Source organism: Salmo salar, chromosome 19 (assembly GCF_965601325.2).
Source record: "Salmo salar chromosome 19, fSalSal1, whole genome shotgun sequence".
Taxonomy (NCBI): Eukaryota; Metazoa; Chordata; class Actinopteri; order Salmoniformes; family Salmonidae; genus Salmo; species Salmo salar.
Window position 1 is genome coordinate 89,073,398 of NC_138309.1, and position 19,088 is coordinate 89,092,485.

Consider the following 19,088-nt stretch of genomic DNA (forward strand, 5'->3'; position numbering starts at 1 on the left):
TTCCCTCTGGTTCCTTGAATCTTTTCACTCTGGTTCCTTGAATCTTTTCCCTCTGGTTCCTTGAATCTTTTCCCTTTGGTTCCTTGAATCTTTTCCATCTGGTTCCTTGAATCTTTTCCCTCTGGTTCCTTGAATCTTTTCCATCTGGTTCCTTGAATCTTTTCCCTCTGGTTCCTTGAATCTTTTCCCTCTGGTTCCTTGAATCTTTTCCCTCTGGTTCCTTGAATCTTTTCCCTCTGGTTCCTTGAATCTTTTCCCTTTGGTTCCTTGAATCTTTTCCATCTGGTTCCTTGAATCTTTTCCCTCTGGTTCCTTGAATCTTTTCCCTCTGGTTCCTTGAATCTTTTCCCTCTGGTTCCTTGAATCTTTTCCATCTGGTTCCTTGAATCTTTTCCATCTGGTTCCTTGAATCTTTTCCCTCTGGTTCCTTGAATCTTTTCCCTCTGGTTCCTTGAATCTTTTCCCTCTGGTTCCTTGAATCTTTTCCCTTTGGTTCCTTGAATCTTTTCCCTTTGGTTCCTTGAATCTTTTCCCTCTGGTTCCCTCTGGTTCATTGAATTTTTTCCCTCTGGTTCCTTGAATCTTTTCCCTCTGGTTCCTTGAATCTTTTCCCTCTGGTTCCTTGAATCTTTTCCCTCTGGTTCATTGAATCTTTTCCCTCTGGTTCCTTGAATCTTTTCCCTCTGGTTCCTTGAATCTTTTCCCTCTGGTTCCTTGAATCTTTTCCCTCTGGTTCCTTGAATCTTTTCCCTTTGGTTCCTTGAATCTTTTCCCTTTGGTTCCTTGAATCTTTTCCCTCTGGTTCCTTGAATCTTTTCCCTTTGGTTCCTTGAATCTTTTCCCTTTGGTTCCTTGAATCTTTTCCCTCTGGTTCCTTGAATCTTTTCCCTTTGGTTCCTTGAATCTTTTCCCTTTGGTTCCTTGAATCTTTTCCCTCTGGTTCCTTGAATCTTTTCCCTCTGGTTCCTTGAATCTTTTCCATCTGGTTCCTTGAATCTTTTCCCTTTGGTTCCTTGAATCTTTTCCCTCTGGTTCCCTCTGGTTCATTGAATCTTTTCCCTTTGGTTCCTTGAATCTTTTCCCTTTGGTTCCTTGAATCTTTTCCCTCTGGTTCCCTCTGGTTCATTGAATCTTTTCCCTCTGGTTCATTGAATCTTTTCCCTCTGGTTCCTTGAATCTTTTCCCTCTGGTTCCTTGAATCTTTTCCCTCTGGTTCCTTGAATCTTTTCCCTCTGGTTCCTTGAATCTTTTCCCTTTGGTTCCTTGAATCTTTTCCCTTTGGTTCCTTGAATCTTTTCCCTCTGGTTCCTTGAATCTTTTCCCTCTGGTTCCTTGAATCTTTTCCCTCTGGTTCCTTGAATCTTTTCCCTTTGGTTCCTTGAATCTTTTCCCTTTGGTTCCTTGAATCTTTTCCCTCTGGTTCCATTGAATCTTTTCCCTTTGGTTCCTTGAATCTTTTCCCTTTGGTTCCTTGAATCTTTTCCCTTTGGTTCCTTGAATCTTTTCCCTCTGGTTCCTTGAATCTTTTCCCTCTGGTTCCTTGAATCTTTTCCCTCTGGTTCCTTGAATCTTTTCCCTTTGGTTCCTTGAATCTTTTCCCTCTGGTTCCTCTGAATCTGGTTCCCTCTGGTTCATTGAATCTTTTCCCCTCTTGGTTCCTTGAATCTTTTCCCTTTGGTTCCTTGAATCTTTTCCCTTTGGTTCCTTGAATCTTTTCCCTCTGGTTCCTTGAATCTTTTCCCTCTGGTTCATTGAATCTTTTCCCTCTGGTTCCTTGAATCTTTTCCCTCTGGTTCCTTGAATCTTTTCCCTCTGAGGTTTTATTAACGATTATTTTGAGGTTTTTTAATAACTTCCTTAAAACTCTGTACTGAATGTTTCAAGAAGACTTTTAATAACACTGCTAGATTATTTTGGGTTAACTTTTTTTTTAAACTCCAAGCACAGATTGACAGAAATAGGACACAGATAGACAGAGATAGGACACATGGAAATTAAGCTAATACAAGATGGCGTAACCTTGCATGATGACCTGTCCTCGTAGGTGTTTGGTGTTTTCCCCGTGCGCTTTCCTTTAGTTGATCTACAGTCTATAGCCTACCTGTGTCTTATTTACAATTTGCTGTTTGGAGCCTACCCATTAAAGTCCAGCTTAACATCTAGGCTATACTAAATTATCTTTACAAACAATGTAGCTTTTTGCCCGTCTCCCCTACTTTGATTCACCTGCCAGCTGACAGTGTCTCAGCTAATCTGTCCCTCTGGAACCTGAGATTGCATGTCTCTTGGTGGATTCCTTGATGCTTCTCCGCTGAGCGTTCACGACGGTCCAGCTCCCCTGGGCCTCAGTGTTTCCACACGGATTCTACGCTGACTCTCTGCTGCCAAGTGCCTCAGATTCCTGGTGTCTCCAAGAAGTTTCTCTGCTGAGTCAGGGTGGTCCAGCTGTACTGTTCTTCTGTGTCTAATCGGGGCCTTTCTCGACCCTGATCCCCCGGGCTTGGAATACCTTAGCAGCAGGACTACATCTCCTGTTTACCCTCGTTCTTCCACTGAGCCCCAAGAGAGCTATCTGTGCACATCCTCTTGTTATGTCCGTTATATGCCACCTTTTACATCCCCAATCCACTTCTCGGGCTAGTCTCCCTCCCCCGGGTGAAACATTGATGTGTCTCCTCATCTTGGGATGTTATTTTCATCGTTCATGGTTACTCTGTTTCTAAGGCTGCCTCTACATTACCCTTTATGTTTGCTAATGAAACCGTTTTTCCAAATGCTTTCCATCAAGCCTATCATGAATTCCCTCTCATGTGCACAGCAGCCAGAGATGATTACAGTCAGCCTATCTCATTACTGGTGGTTTCTGGTAATATGCATTTAAACCCTGGCCCAGTTGTTTCCTCTATTAACTATTATGTCACCATTGATACTAACAGAGTGACTTCTGATGACTTCTGTAACCAGCGAAAGCCTCCGATTAATGTATAAAAGGAAAACTCCACCCCCCCCCCCCCCCAAAAAAAAAACGATATAGTCCATTTTTGACATAGTCCCAAAAATGTTTTTGCAAGTCAGCAATCAAGTTTGCAAGATATTGTAACTTTCAAAATAACAGCAATCATCCCTGTATGATGCTACGTTTTGCTGAAGTACTGAAGTTCCCACAGAAGAACGTTCTTTCTTAAACATTCTTGGAAGAATTTTAGAACATTTTAGAACATACCCAAAGTCAAAACAATTAAATGTAACATGTTTTTACTTTTAGGAAAACCTTCTGTTAAAGTAATAAAATACCAAGAAAATTACATTTTTTTTTTTTGTTTTTTTTTGGTCAAGTTCCTTAAAATGTCCTGAGAATGTTCCATAGCCAATCAAGTTTTGGGAAGGTTTTTAATTCAAAAATAACCATAGGACAACCACACTCTCACCAAGCTCTGAGAAACACATTGTTCTCAGAACGTTATGTGCTACCTGGGTTATTTTCTCCATTCTTGATAACATACTGCACCAGGACCAGTAATGGAGGATCCTTCACCTAGCGGTCAGTTCACGGTTTAGCTCTCTCCATAGTCTCCCTCTGTCACCATACAGTGTCTTTCGGTGCTACAGGTGAGTGTCACAGCAAGTTGCCAACACCATCAACATCGAAGTGTGATAATTATCCGTGGTGACATTACAGAGACGGCTTTATTGCAGGCTAGAAGAGATGCCAGAGGTGTTACAGAATAAACGTTTCACGTTGCCGTTTAAGAGATCATCCAATGAAATATATGGTACTAATCTGCCAGAGTTACTCAGCTACTCCCTTCCTCATCTGCCTTCACTCAAATCAAATGTGATTTGTTACATGCTTCCTATAAAACAGGTGTAGACTAACAGGGAAATGGTCCTTTTCCAACAATGCAGAGTTAAAAGGCATGATATAAAAAAAATGTAATAACATTTTTTTTTATTGTGACACGAAGAATAAATACACAGTGAATAACACATAAAAATGATATGTAAAAATACCATTGCTATATACAGGGAACCCAGTACTGAGTCGACGTGCAGCGGAGAGGTAACTGAGGTAGCTATGTACATATATTTATTTTATTTAACCTTTAGTTAGTTATGCAACAGGAAAGATAGACAGTCTGGACAAGTCAGTTAAAATTACACCGACCCAATGACATCAGATCCGATCCAATGACATCAGATCCGACACAGACATTATTTCGAATTCTGGATCTAGACCGGCTCGGGTAGTAGTAGTCTCGGTAGTCTCCGGTAGTCTCAGTAGTCTCCGGTAGTCTCAGTTGTCTCCAGTAGTCTCCAGTAGTCTCTGTAGTCTCCAGTAGTCTCAGTAGTCTCCAGTAGTCTCGGTAGTCTCAGTAGTCTCCAGTAGTCTCAGTAGTCTCCAGTAGTCTCAGTAGTCTCGGTAGTCTCCAGTAGTCTCCAATAGTCCCGGTAGTCTCCAGTAGTCTCAGTAGTCTCCAGTAGTCTCCAGTAGTCTCGGTAGTCTCCAGTAGTCTCCAGTAGTCTCCAGTAGTCTCGGTAGTCTCCGGTAGTCTCCGGTAGTCTCCAGTAGTCTCGGTAGTCTCCGGTAGTCTCGGTAGTCTCCGGTAGTCTCCAGTAGTCTCGGTAGTCTCCGGTAGTCTCCAGTAGTCTTGGTAGTCTCCAGTAGTCTCCGGTAGTCTCGGGTAGTCTCCAGTAGTCTCGGTAGTCTCCGGTAGTCTCCAGTAGTTGTCAGTAGTCTTGGTAATTTCCAGTAGTCTCCAGTAGTCTCGGTAGTCTCCGGTAGTCTCCAGTAGTCTCCGGTAGTCTCGGTAGTCTCCGGGAGTCTCCAGTAGTCTCGGTAGTCTCCGGTAGTCTCCGGTAGTCTCCGGTAGTCTCGGTAGTCTCCAGTAGTCTCCAGTAGTCTCCGGTATTCTCCGGTAGTCTCCGGTATTCTCCGGTAGTCTCCAGTAGTTTCCAGTAGTCTCCGGTAGTCTCCGGTAGTCTCGGTAGTCTCCAGTAGTCTCCAGTAGTCTCGGTAGTCTCCGGTAGTCTCCGGTAGTCTCGGTAGTCTCCAGTAGTCTCCGGTAGTCTCCGTAGTCTCCGGTAGTCTCCGGTAGTCTCCGTAGTCTCCAGTAGTCTCGGTAGTCTCCGGTAGTCTCCGGTAGTCTCCGGTAGTCTCGGTAGTCTCCAGTAGTCTCGGTAGTCTCCAGTAGTCTCGGTAGTCTCCGGTAGTCTCCGGTAGTCTCCGTAGTCTCCGGTAGTCTCCGGTAGTCTCGGTAGTCTCCAGTAGTCTCGGTAGTCTCCAGTAGTCTCGGTAGTCTCCAGTAGTCTCGGTAGTCTCCGGTATTTCAGTTCAGGTGAATCCATGAAGACCTCTACTACTCATTGCAGCGCCTTGCGGTCGGAGGCCAAACAGTTGCCGTACCAACCTGTGATGGCGGGGCAGCTTTAGAAATTTGAGGATCTGAGGACACATGCCAAAATATCTTCAGCCTCCTGAGGGGAAAGAGGCGTTGTCTTGCCTTCTTCACGACTGTCTTGGTGTGTTTGGACAGGAGGAGAGGAGAAATAGGAGGAGGAGAAGGACAGGGGAATGAGAGGAGGAGAGGAGAAGGGGAAGGACAGGGGGACGAGAGGAGAAATAGGAGAAGGAGGACAGGGGAATGAGAGGAGGAGAGACACTAAGGGACTAGAAACTATGTACAGGAGAAAGGGAGATGGAAGACGAAGTGGAAGTGGAGAAGGAAGGGGAAGAGGAGGAAGAGAAGGAAATGGAAGATGAGGAAATGGAGAAGAGTAAAAGGAAGAAGAGGAGGAAGAAGAGGAGGAGAAGGAAGAGGAAGTTGAGGAAGAGGAGGAGGAGAAGGAAGAGGAAAAGGAAGTGGAAAGGGAAGTGGAAGAGGAGGAAGATGAGAAATAAGATGATGAGGAGGAAGAGGAGGAGAAGGAAGAAGAAGTGGAGCAGGAGGAAGATGAGAAATAAGATGATGAGGAGGAAGAGGAGAAGGAAGAAGAGAGGTGGAGGAAGAGAATGAAGGGGAGGAGAAAGAAGAGAAGTGGAGGAAGAAGAGGAGGAAGAGAAAGAGGAGGAGGAGGAGGAGGAGGAGGAGGAGGAGGAAGGTGGAGAAGGAAGAGAAAGAGGAGGAGGAGGAGGAAGGTGGAGAAGGAAGAGAAAGAGGAGGAGGAGGAGGAAGGTGGAGAAGGAAGAAGGGGAGAAAGGAAGCCTTCCTCTATGGTAAAAACATGGCCACCACCACCGAAATGCGATGTCATCCGTCATTTAAGGTTGGGGTTTGCCAGTTAGCTACGCTGCCATGGGAACGGCCAGCTAGTTAATCATATGACATTTGATGGTAAACAGACGAATGCCACAAACACAACTAACACCAAGAAGAAAAACAGGTCAAACACATCCGTTTACAGAGAAGGACGCTTGGATGCAGTGACATGTGACAATGTTCCTAGAAGACCAACAGTAGGCTTTGCCTCCTAGCTAGGTTTATCAGTACTAGGCTGGTATTACAGCCCAGTCTTTATATACCATATAATGTATGGGTATCTGGTATTACAGCCCAGTCTTTATATACCATAGAATGTATGGGTATCTGGTATTACAGCCCAGTCTTTATATACCATAGAATGTATGGGTATCTTTATATACCATAGAATGTATGGGTATCTGGTATTACAGCCCAGTCTTTATATACCATATAATGTATGGGTGGCTGGTATTACAGCCCAGCCTTTATATACCATATAATGTATGGGTGGCTGGTATTACAGCCCAGTCTTTATATACCATAGAATGTATGGGTACCTGGTATTACAGCCCAGTCTTTATATACCATAGAATGTATGGGTATCTGGTATTACAGCCCAGCCTTTATATACCATATAATGTATGGGTGGCTGGTATTACAGCCCAGTCTTTATATACCATATAATGTATGGGTGGCTGGTATTACAGCCCAGCATTTATATACCATATAATGTATGGGTATCTGGTATTACAGCCCAGTCTTTATATACCATAGAATGTATGGGTGGCTGGTATTACAGCCCAGCCTTTATATACCATATAATGTATGGGTGGCTGGTATTACAGCCCAGCCTTTATATACCATATAATGTATGGGTATCTGGTATTACAGCTCAGTCTTTATATACCATATAATGTATGGGTATCTGGTATTACAGCTCAGTCTTTATATACCATATAATGTATGGGTGGCTGGTATTACAGCCCAGTCTTTATATACCATATAATGTATGGGTATCTGGTATTACAGCTCAGTCTTTATATACCATATAATGTATGGGTATCTTTATATACCATAGAATATATGGGTATCTTTATAAACCATAGAATGTATGGGTATCTTTATATACCATAGAATGTATGGGTATCTTTATAAACCATAGAAGTATGGGTATCTTATATACCATAGAATGTATGGGTATCTTTATAAACCATAGAATGTATGGGTATATGCCATCTAAGTTGGAGTTTCCTTTTTCTCCGTGTGAAATGTTCACAGAAGGTCGTCATAATGTCCCAGAGGTCACGTCCTAACTGACACCCTGCATAGTGCACTACTGTTGTCCAGGGCTCATAGGGGATAGTGTGCCGGTTAGGACACATAAATGGTACAGAGTGCCTCTCAGTCTTCCTGTGTGACGGTTAGAGGAAAGCCCGAGCTCAGAAACCGGACAGCTGCAAACCCGACGATCCAAAGACATCTACACTGTGACACCATCCAGCTTTTACTGGAATGTTAAAAACGTGATTACAAACAAACTCTGTTATAATATCACTTTAGTGATGAAAGACATCAGCCCTAAGGATAAAGTTTCCACTTTGTGTCGTCATCTTGACCAATGGGAAGGATTTTCACAGAGAGGTTTCTAGAAGCTAACGTTTGCTATAGTCTGGTCCAATCATTAATGTTTTTTTAACACACCCAGAACTCACAGCAATTAAAGTTAAGCATCTCCATTTCAACCTATTATGGTCAGGTTTGTGCTTTTCACAGATTTAAAAACGCTGAAAGCTTTACGGTCTAGCAGTCGACGTTGCTGAGAATGTTTAAGAGAAAAGCAAACTCAATCTACTCTGTGGTTGAATTTCAACACAAAGACGCCCAAACACATCTCTCCCTCTGCCTCTCTCCCTATTATAAAATAAATAAATAATCTGTTTTGTTATATTTGTTAAATATTCAAGTGGAATATTGGGATGTAAAAGTCAAAATGTAATAATTGCCAACCCTATATCGGACATGGTCCAGGCTTCTTCCTGATTCATGTGTGTGAGGTGGACACTTTTGTTTCAAAGTACATTTGTTTAATTAAGACAACCAAGAAACACTCTGTGTGACCCTGATTCAGTCCACTACATCACTAAATCAAACGGTTAAACATGTCCACACACACACACACACCAGACGCCAGTTCATGCTGTACTCTAAATCAGAAAGTGTCAAACAGGACAGAGAGTATATAGAGGACAGAGATAGAGGACAGAGAGAATATAGAGGACAGAGATAGAGGACAGAGAGAATATAGAGGACAGAGAGAATATAGAGGACAGAGAGAATATAGAGGACAGAGAGAATATAGAGGACAGAGATAGAGGACAGAGAGAATATAGAGGGCAGAGAGTATATAGAGGACAGAGAGAATATAGAGGACAGAGAGAATATAGAGGACAGAGAGAATATAGAGGACAGAGATAGAGGACAGAGAGAATATAGAGGACAGAGAGTATATAGAGGACAGAGAGAATATAGAGGACAGAGAGAATATAGAGGACAGAGAGTATATAGAGGACAGAGAGTATATAGAGGACAGAGAGAATATAGAGGACAGAGAGTATATAGAGGACAGAGAGAATATAGAGGACAGAGAGAATATAGATGACAGAGAGTATATAGAGGACAGAGAGTATATAGAGGACAGAGAGAATATAGAGGACAGAGATAGAGGACAGAGAGAATATAGAGGACAGAGAGTATATAGAGGACAGAGAGAATATAGAGGACAGAGAGAATATAGAGGACAGAGAGAATATAGAGGACAGAGAGTATATAGAGGACAGAGAGTATATAGAGGACAGAGATAGAGGACAGAGAGAATATAGAGGACAGGGAGAATATAGAGGACAGAGAGTATATAGAGGACAGAGAGTATATAGAGAACAGAGAGAATATAGAGGACAGAGAGTATATAGAGGACAGAGAGTATATAGAGGACAGAGAGTATATAGAAGACAGAGAGTATATAGAGGACAGAGAGAATATAGAGGACAGAGAGTATATAGAGGACAGAGAGTATATAGAGGACAGAGAGAATATAGAGGACAGAGATAGAGGACAGAGAGAATATAGAGGACAGAGAGAATATAGAGGACAGAGAGTATATAGAGGACAGAGAGAATATAGAGGCCAGAGAGTATATAGAGGACAGAGAGTATATAGAGGACAGAGAGTATATAGAGGACAGAGAGTATATAGAGGACAGAGAGAATATAGAGGACAGAGAGAATATAGAGGACAGAGAGTATATAGAGGACAGAGAGTATATAGAGGACAGAGAGAATATAGAGGACAGAGTGAATATAGAGGACAGAGATAGAGGACAGAGAGAATATAGAGGACAGGGAGAATATAGAGGACAGAGATAGAGGACAGAGAGAATATAGAGGACAGAGAGTATATAGAGGACAGAGAGTATATAGAGGACAGAGAGTATATAGAGGACAGAGAGTATATAGAGGACAGAGAGAATATAGAGGACAGAGAGTATATAGAGGACAGAGAGTATATAGAGGACAGAGAGTATATAGAGGACAGAGATAGAGGACAGAGAGAATATAGAGGACAGAGAGTATATAGAGGACAGAGAGAATATAGAGGACAGAGAGAATATAGAGGACAGAGAGAATATAGAGGACAGAGATAGAGGACAGAGAGAATATAGAGGACAGGGAGAATATAGAGGACAGAGAGAATATAGAGGACAGAGATAAAGGACAGAGAGAATATAGAGGACAGAGAGTATATAGAGGACAGAGAGAATATAGAGGACAGAGAGAATATAGAGGACAGAGAGAATATAGAGGACAGAGATAGAGGACAGAGAGAATATAGAGGACAGGGAGAATATAGAGGACAGAGAGTTTATAGAGGACAGAGAGAATATAGAGGACAGAGAGAATAGAGAGGACAGAGAGAATATAGAGGACAGAGAGTGTATAGAGGACAGAGATAGAGGACAGAGAGAGTATAGAGGACAGAGAGTGTATAGAGGACAGAGAGTATATAGAGGACAGAGACTATATAGAGGACAGAGATAGAGGACAGAGAGAATATAGAGGACAGGGAGAATATAGAGGACAGAGAGTATATAGAGGACAGAGAGAATATAGAGGACAGAGAGAATATAGAGGACAGAGATAGAGGACAGAGAGAATATAGAGGACAGAGAGTGTATAGAGGACAGAGAGAATCATAGAGGACAGAGATAGAGGACAGCAGAGAATATAGAGGACAGAGAGTATATAGAGGACAGAGAGAATATAGAGGACAGAGATAGAGGACAGAGAGAATATAGAGGACAGAGAGTATATAGAGGACAGAGAGTATATAGAGGACAGAGATAGAGGACAGATAGAATATAGAGGACAGAGAGTATATAGAGGACAGAGAGAATATAGAGGACAGAGAGAATATAGAGGACAGAGAGTATATAGAGGACAGAGAGTATATAGAGGACAGAGAGTATATAGAGGACAGAGAGAATATAGAGGACAGAGAGAATATAGAGGACAGAGAGAATATAGAGGACAGAGAGAATATAGAGGACAGAGATAGAGGACAGAGAGAATATAGAGGACAGGGAGAATATAGAGGACAGAGATAGAGGACAGAGAGAATATAGAGGACAGAGATAGAGCACAGAGAGTATATAGAGGACAGAGAGAATATAGAGGACAGAGATAGAGGACAGAGAGAATATAGAGGACAGAGATAGAGGACAGAGAGTATATAGAGGACAGAGAGAATATAGACGACAGAGAGAATATAGAGGACAGAGATAGAGGACAGAGAGAATATAGAGGACAGGGAGAATATAGAGGACAGAGATAGAGGACAGAGAGAATATAGAGGACAGAGAGTATATAGACGACAGAGAGAATATAGAGGACAGAGATAGAGGACAGAGAGAATATAGAGGACAGAGATAGAGGACAGAGAGAATATAGAGGACAGAGATAGAGGACAGAGAGAATATAGAGGACAGAGAGTATATAAAGGACAGAGAGAATATAGACGACAGAGAGAATATAGAGGACAGAGATAGAGGACAGAGAGAATATAGAGGACAGAGAGAATATAGACGACAGAGAGAATATAGAGGACAGAGTGAATATAGAGGACAGAGATAGAGGACAGAGAGTATATAGAGGACAGAGAGTATATAGAGGACAGAGAGTATATAGAGGACAGAGAGAATATAGAGGACAGAGAGTATATAGAGGACAGAGAGAATATAGACGACAGAGAGAATATAGAGGACAGAGTGAATATAGAGGACAGAGATAGAGGACAGAGAGAATATAGAGGACAGAGAGTATATAGAGGACAGAGAGAATATAGAGGACAGAGATAGAGGACAGAGAGAATATAGAGGACAGAGAGAATATAGACGACAGAGAGAATATAGACGACAGAGAGAATATAGAGGACAGATGGACTTCCTTCACAATATAAAACTAAAAAGTATCTTTCTTTGTCAATGAAAGTGAAAATATCAGATGAGCATGTTCAGCTTTGTCATCGTTTGCAGCCCAGTATTGATATAGACTCATAAAGCTTTTTAATTCCAATCGTAAAGCCACTCTTTAAATAGTGACAGAAGCTGTTTGATGTGGAGATTAAATGTTAAATGTTTCAGAGTGGGGAAAAAAAAATAATTTAGTGTCTCCCTGGCCCAGTTCAGTTTCCAGAATTGTGAACAGTTAGATGCTTATCCTGTAACACACAGCGTTTACAGACAGATTTAATCCATTACTTTGAAAGAGGTGGAAGAAATATAGAAATAGCAGCGATAAACTTACATTATTATTTTGAGCCAAAGCCCTGGGCTACTTAACTACCAAAAACACTGATTGCATCATGTCCAATGTAATGAAATATGCCAACTGAAAGCCTTTTTCAGAGAGATGTTTTGTTCTGCAGCGTAGCTGGTTTGTGAAAGTGACTATCCAAGGGTGTAATTATCCCCCACCCCACCTCCCCCTAAACTATAAGCAGAAGGAGAGGGGCTAGACATAAATGGCTTAGTGTGTGTGTGTGTATGAGAGAGAGAAAGGGCTTCTGGGGGCTGTAGTTTCCTCCAGACCTCACAACACCACTGTACTGTTAATAATAAGTAGTAACACTAGTTTACATCTAAACATAAAGCTGTCATGATGCAGAGTCTCTCAACACGTATGGCTACAGTTGGCTCCTAGGCTGAGCGGCTTTAACAAGCAGCCCTGTGTTCTTTAAGCAGTTATGTTTTACTGAAATGATTACAGAGTAATTGACAGAGCAATTTAGTGACACGTGCCATGTTTACTGATGAAGTACATCAAGTTCTAACCCTTCTGGGGTGGTTTCATTCAGTCTACTATACCTAAATATATCCCAGTTCCCACTCTGAACAGCTGAGCTGTGAGGTCCTAACTTCTGTATGTAGTAGCAGGTTGTACTTCATTGGGGTCCATGTTTTTTTTTTTAGGCCTAATTCCATAACGGGTTGGTCAAAACAAGCGTTGAGATTTGGTTGAGATACTAAATATTTTTTTTGTTTTTAAACTGTTTAGGACGGGTAAACTTATGATGCAAAAAAAATTTTTTTTTAAATGGGCATCTTGTTTTCTGTTCCATCTGATAAATTCATGCTCATCCAGTGTCCCATCAGGACCAGCAGCAAGTCAACAAATTAACTTGGATCTCTACTGTAAAAAGCATTTAGACATTATTTCCCCCCTTGCTTCACTGTCCTATTGACAATTAACGTGGCAGGACGAGACTGACATCTTTTCTCTCACTCAGTTCAAATTAATCAGCATTTATTATTTTTATTTTTTTATGGATATACACAAAGAAATATCGACAGAAAAAACTGGTCAAACTAAATGAAATGAAGCTACTTGGCTGTTATTCTAGCTGCACGGTTTGACTTGACCGCATTAGTCGTAGTTGGCTAGCTAGCGAGAGATAAGAGATGGAACATTTAGAACGAATGACATAGAACAAAAAAATACTTTGCGACTGGGTCACGATTTTGGCAACCTGACCGATCGGATGAACAGCCAGCCGGCCTGGCTAGCAACCATAGATGTGTCGGGACTTCTTGGCTTATATTTTCGTTGAGGGATGAAATAGTAGCCTATGCGTACATTGATCAAAATAATGTTTTTTATTTAATTGGTAACCCGTTGTAGAAAAGCAATTGAACACTCGAGGTTGTGTAAAATGACGTTTTTTTTATTAGCACGGCTGTGCTGATCTACGGTACTTTGTTCTGTCCCGTACCGCAGCACAGCCAGCCACCTCGTACCGCAGCACAGCCGTCTCCGTACAGCCGCCTCGTACCGCAGCACAGCCAGCCACCTCGTACCGCAGCACAGCCGTCTCCGTACAGCCGCCTCGTACCGCAGCACAGCCAGCCGCCTCCGTACCGCAGCACAGCCGTGCTAAGAAAGTGATTTAGCACGCCCTCTCTGTAGAATTGTTTTATTATGGAGTTTTTGACTGGTTTATTGTGAGGCCACTTAGCGTAGCCTGCTATGATGCTATATGATCAAACGATTAGGATGGAGCGATGGGAGGATGGTATCAGGGCTGGCGTCCAGGTCCTCAGCCTCAATTGCTACCCGGCTGATGGACGAGAATAGGGCTGGGGCAGCTGGAGTAGGGATTGAACCAGTAATTACTGTGGTGGAAGTACAAATGGAAAATACACTATCACCTGTGCCATAAGGGTCCAGACCTCTAGGCAGAAGGCTGTGGTGCGCACACATACAGAGAGGATTCAGTTGAATTAGTACTATTGTAATAATTCCAACAAGGAGGCCTTCTCATTCAGTTTGCAGCACAGCATTATAGCAAACTCGTGAGTCTACAGATTAATTCAAGATAGACAAGCTCATGAGAAAACACACTGAAACTAATACATGTATGTGGAAAGTTTAAAAGTTTGTTGGTAACTACAGAATACTTCTACAAAAGACTGGTAAACGTGTAACTTTCTACATCTTAATATTAGATTACAATTATTATTTGGATTTGGATTCGAAAACATTTCCTATAGGGAGATAAAAAAATGTGCCGCTCCACTATATATTAAACCAGAACATTAATTTAAGGATGAAAATGTGAGAAACTGCAGAGCAACGGACGTTTATTTTCCCTTTGAGAGAAAGTCCTATCGTGTAATTTTGACATCAGCATGTTCCACTTCGCGAACACAGCAGACGTGTAATTGTCCCACACCAAGAGCTGTTACGGTGAACCTGCGCTTCCTCGCGTAACATGATGTATTTTCTGAATACTACATCTCTTAACATTGATCACAGATCAGTGGATAGACATCGCTCACCATAGCAAGATAATAAAGTAACATTTTAGAAAATAAGCACATTTATTAGGAGATAAACTATTAATATGTAGAGAAAGTGTCCAAAACAAGACAAAACGACTTCAATTCAGTGTTGGCTATAGGACCAGAAGAGTTTAAATAATAGCCTAAAGCAGCTTACCTGTTGGAAATGGCTGTTGACTGCTGTCGGCTGAGTGGGCATTGGAAATAAACTGTGCCCAGGAAAACCATAATAAAACACCAAACTTCACATACTCCATGTCTTTTGGTGGGTTTTCAGGCAGTCCCTTGTTGCAGAGCGGGGGTTAGGGGACTGACCGATCCGTCGCTTCTCCTCCGCCTGTCTGCTGTGCGCCAGTGGTCAGGACGCCCACCTTGGGGTCGACGGCTTACTGGCTCTCCTCTCGCGATAATAGAAGTCCATTTTTTTTTTTTTTTTTTTAAATCCTTCAGCCAAACTTTGAGGGAGAGAGAGAGAGCTGGGTGAGAGTGAGGCAACAGTTGGTTAAGCCCCCAGGGATTGCTAGAATAAATACTGTTATTCAGAGAGAGAACAGAAAGCTAAAGGTGTGGTTCCTTAATTGCAACTGTAACCACTTGGCTACTTCTTCCAGTAGTGTTGGATGTTGGCCTAACAGACAGTTAGAGAGAGATAGAGAGAGTTAGAGAGAGTTAGAGAAAGTTAGAGCGAGTTAGAGAAAGTTAGAGAGAGAAAGAGAGAGAGACTGTATATATACATAATTCGACATTTTGAAATGTCTTTATACTTTTGGAACTTCTCTGAGTGTAATGTTTACTGTTCATATTTTATTGTTTATTTCACTTTTGTTTATTGTCTACTTCACTTGCTTTGGCAACATTAACATATGTTTCCCATGTCAATAAAGCCCCTTGAATTAAGAGAGAGAGAGAGAGAGAGAGAGAGATTAGAGACACATATTTCTCTCAGATTACACAGGCTCACAAAGAACTGGAAAACAAATCAAATTTTGATGAACTCCCATGTCTACTGGGTGAAATACCACAGTGTGCCATCACAGCAGCAATATTTGTGACCTGTTGCCACACGAAAAGGGCAACCAGTGAAGAACAAATACCACTGTAAATATTTATGTTTATTTATTTTCCCTTTTGTACTTTAACTATTTGCACACCATTACAACACTGTATATAGCCAATAATATAACATTTGAAATGTCTCTATTCATTTGAAACTTTTGTTTGTGATGTTTTGGCAATGTAAGCACATATTTCCCATGCAAATAGAGCCCCTTCAAATTTAATTGAATTATGCGAGAGAGAAGCTTGGTGTGAAAGTGTGATTGAACAAATACAGCTGTGTTTGACAAACCCCCTACCGCTCTAAAGTAAGTAGCCTACCCCTACCCCTCCTCCCTCCCCATAGTGATTGAAAAACATGAGGCCTGTGTGGTTAACTGTCGTTCTCTTCTCTCCTCAGTTCTTCTAACAGTTCTGACTCGAATGGCTGGAAAAAGGAAATAGTATTTCAATGACAACTGTGAGAAACACTTTTTTTTTCTTCAGAAAAAAAAAAAAAAAAAAATTGTTCAATCAGAATTAAATCAAACTGGTGGGAACCACACACAGTTAATTACATTTTATTTAACCTTTATTTAGTTAAGAACAAATTCTTGTTTACAATGACGGCCTACCCCGGGCCAAACTCTAACCCAATTATGCGCCGCCCAATAGGACTCCCAATCACAGCCGGTTGTGAAACAGCTGTAGTGATGCCTCTAGCTGTCACGTTCGTCGTAAGGAGTGGACCAAAATGTATGCTCATCTTCCTTTTTATTTAGGGAAAAAGACGTGAACACAAATTAACAAAACAACGACGAAAAAAACAGTCTCGTAAGGACAAAATGACTACACAGAGAAACAACTACCCACAAATCCCAAAGAAAACACCCCCCTATTAAATAGGACCTTCAATTAGAGGCAACGAGGAACAGCTGCCTCCAATTGAAGGTCAACCCAATAAACTAAGCATAGAAATAGAATGACTAGACACAGACATAGAAATAGACTAACATAGAACATTACCCAACAAACCCCGAAACACACTAAACAAATACCCCCCTGCCACGTCCTGACCAAACTACAATAACAAATAACCCCTTTTACTGGTCAGGATGTGACACTAGCACTGAGATGCAGTGCCCTAGACCGCTGCACCACTCGGGAGCCCAAAAGTTAAGCTAGATCAGGACGACGGAAGCTACAACTTTTAGAAACTGATATAAGATGATAAATTGATAAAACTATTGTGTACTATGGAACAAGGATTATTATATTTTTTTTAAAGAGAGGAAACAAAAGCTGAGGGCATAAAATCAACTTCTACTCAAAGCGAGAACCACGAAGAAACAAACAGTTGTCTCTCGACCTGAAATTACATCACACAATTCCATGATTTATTTAGCTAATTTAATTTGATAGTTAGGCATTGATTGAGGTAACTGAATCAGACTAGTCCTGTAATGGTTTCTATGGAACTGGAATCAGGCTAGTCCCTTAATGGTTTCTATGGAACTGGAATCAGGCTAGTCCTGTAATGGTTTCTATGGAACTGGAATCAGGCTAGTCCTGTAATGGTTTCTATGGAACTGGAATCAGGCTAGTCCTGTAATGGTTTCTATGGAACTGGAATCAGGCTAGTCCTGTAATGGTTTCTATGGACTGGAATCAGGCTAGTCCCGTAATGGTTTCTATGAACTGGAATCAGGCTAGTCCCGTAATGGTTTCTATGGACTGGAATCAGGCTAGTCCCGTAATGGTTTCTATGGACTGGAATCAGGCTAGTCCTGTAATGGTTTCTATGGAACTGCAATCAGGCTAGTCCCGTAATGGTTTCTATGGAACTGGAATAAGGCTAGTTCTGTAATAGTTTATATGGAACTGGAATAAGGCTAGTTCTGTAATAGTTTATATGGAACTGGAATCAGGCTAGGACAACGACCCTAAGTACACAGCTAAGACAACGCAGGAATGGCTTCGGGACAAGTCTCTGAATGTCCTTGAGTGGCCCAGCCAGAGCCCGGACTTGATCCCGATTGAACATCTCTGGAGAAATCTGAAAATAGCTTTGTAGCGATGCTCCCCTTCCAACCTGACAGAGCTTGAGAGGATCTGCAGAGAAGAATGGGAGAAACTCCACAAATACAGGTGTGCCAAGCTTGTATCGTCATACCCAAGAAGATTTCAGGCTGCTCTGAATATGTGAAATTTCCGTTTTTTATTTTAAAACGTTTGCAAAAATGTTTAAAAACCTGTTTTTGCTTCGTCATTATGGGGTATTGTGTGTCGATTGATGAGTGAAAAACACAACTTAATCAACTTTAGAATAAGGCTGTAACGTAACAAAACGTGGAATAAGTCACGGGTCAGAATACTTTCCGAATGCATTGTATTTGACCATAGGAGACAGCTAGATGCAGTAAATTAATGTTTTAATGAAGCTCAGCTGTTTCAGTGTGAGTAGGCTATTTCTCACATGTGTTCTCTTATTCAGGTCTATGACGTCTTAAGTGTAGTACATCATGTGCCCAGGGCCCCAGGCCGTAGCCCATGTCTGGAAATGGTAGTTTGGATGACTTTCAGGCTTTCCTTAGTCTATGACATCATTCAGCTACTCCTGCAGAGGTATCCCAGACAGAGAGGGAGAGAGAGAAATAGTTTATGAGTGAAATAGTTTAGCCTCCGAGGTGCCTGGTAACACACAGCTAAAGGTCAATGCCATGAAATCCATGTTTCACTTGGACTGGTACCAAGAAGGTCCCGTGTGGCTCAGTTGGTAGAGCATGGTGTTTGGAACGCCAGGGTTGTGGGTTCGATTCCCACGGGGGGCCAGTACGAAAAAGAAAAAAAAGTTTTTATGAAATGTATGCATTCACTACTGTAAGTCGCTCTGGATAAGAGCGTCTACTAAAATGTAAAGAAGGTTTTTAATTCTAGTTTTATTTTAAGAGTTACGAACAATGTCAGAGGAGGTGTTGTCAAGGCTAGAGGAGGTGTTGTCAAGGCTAGTGGAGGTGTTGTCAAGGCTAGTGGAGGTGTTGTAAAGGCTAGAGGAGGTGTTGTCAAGGCTAGAGGAGGTGTTGTCAAGGCTATTGGAGGTGTTGTCAAGGCTAGTGGAGGTGTTGTAAAGGCTAGAGGAGGTGTTGTCAAGGCTAGAGGAGGTGTTGTCAAGGCTAGAGGAGGTGTTGTCAAGGCTAGAGGAGGTGTTGTCAAGGCTAGAAGAGGTGTTGTCAAGGCTAGAGGAGGTGTTGTCAAGGCTAGAAGAGGTGTTCTCAGACAGGATGTCTCGACTTCAGACGAGTCCCAAGACGCGTTTGGGGGTTGTAGAGAAAAACAAAGAACATTGAGACATAGCCGATGCAAAAAACAGATATACTATGTGACCAAAAGTATATGGACACCTGCTCCTCAAACATCTCCTT

The 19,088-nt window shown here is 41.8% G+C and overlaps 1 protein-coding gene and 1 non-coding gene across 3 annotated transcripts in view; one reads left to right on the forward strand and one right to left on the reverse strand.

Moving 5' to 3' along the window:
- The window catches only part of LOC106579751 (procollagen-lysine,2-oxoglutarate 5-dioxygenase 2), a 129,685-nt gene extending 114,657 nt beyond the window's left edge, over nucleotides 1-15,028 (reverse strand). For both annotated transcript variants that reach the window (XM_082966025.1, XM_045702853.2), the window contains exon 1: nucleotides 14,789-15,028. In XM_082966025.1, the coding sequence (XP_082822151.1) occupies nucleotides 14,789-14,888 (100 nt within the window). In that variant the 5' untranslated portion in view covers nucleotides 14,889-15,028. The remainder of the gene's footprint in view (nucleotides 1-14,788) is intronic.
- A 3,394-nt stretch (nucleotides 15,029-18,422) lies between these two features.
- trnap-ugg (transfer RNA proline (anticodon UGG)) lies at nucleotides 18,423-18,498 on the forward strand. Its single transcript has one exon. It is a non-coding gene; the product is annotated as a tRNA-Pro (tRNA).
- Nucleotides 18,499-19,088: the final 590 nt, after the last annotated feature.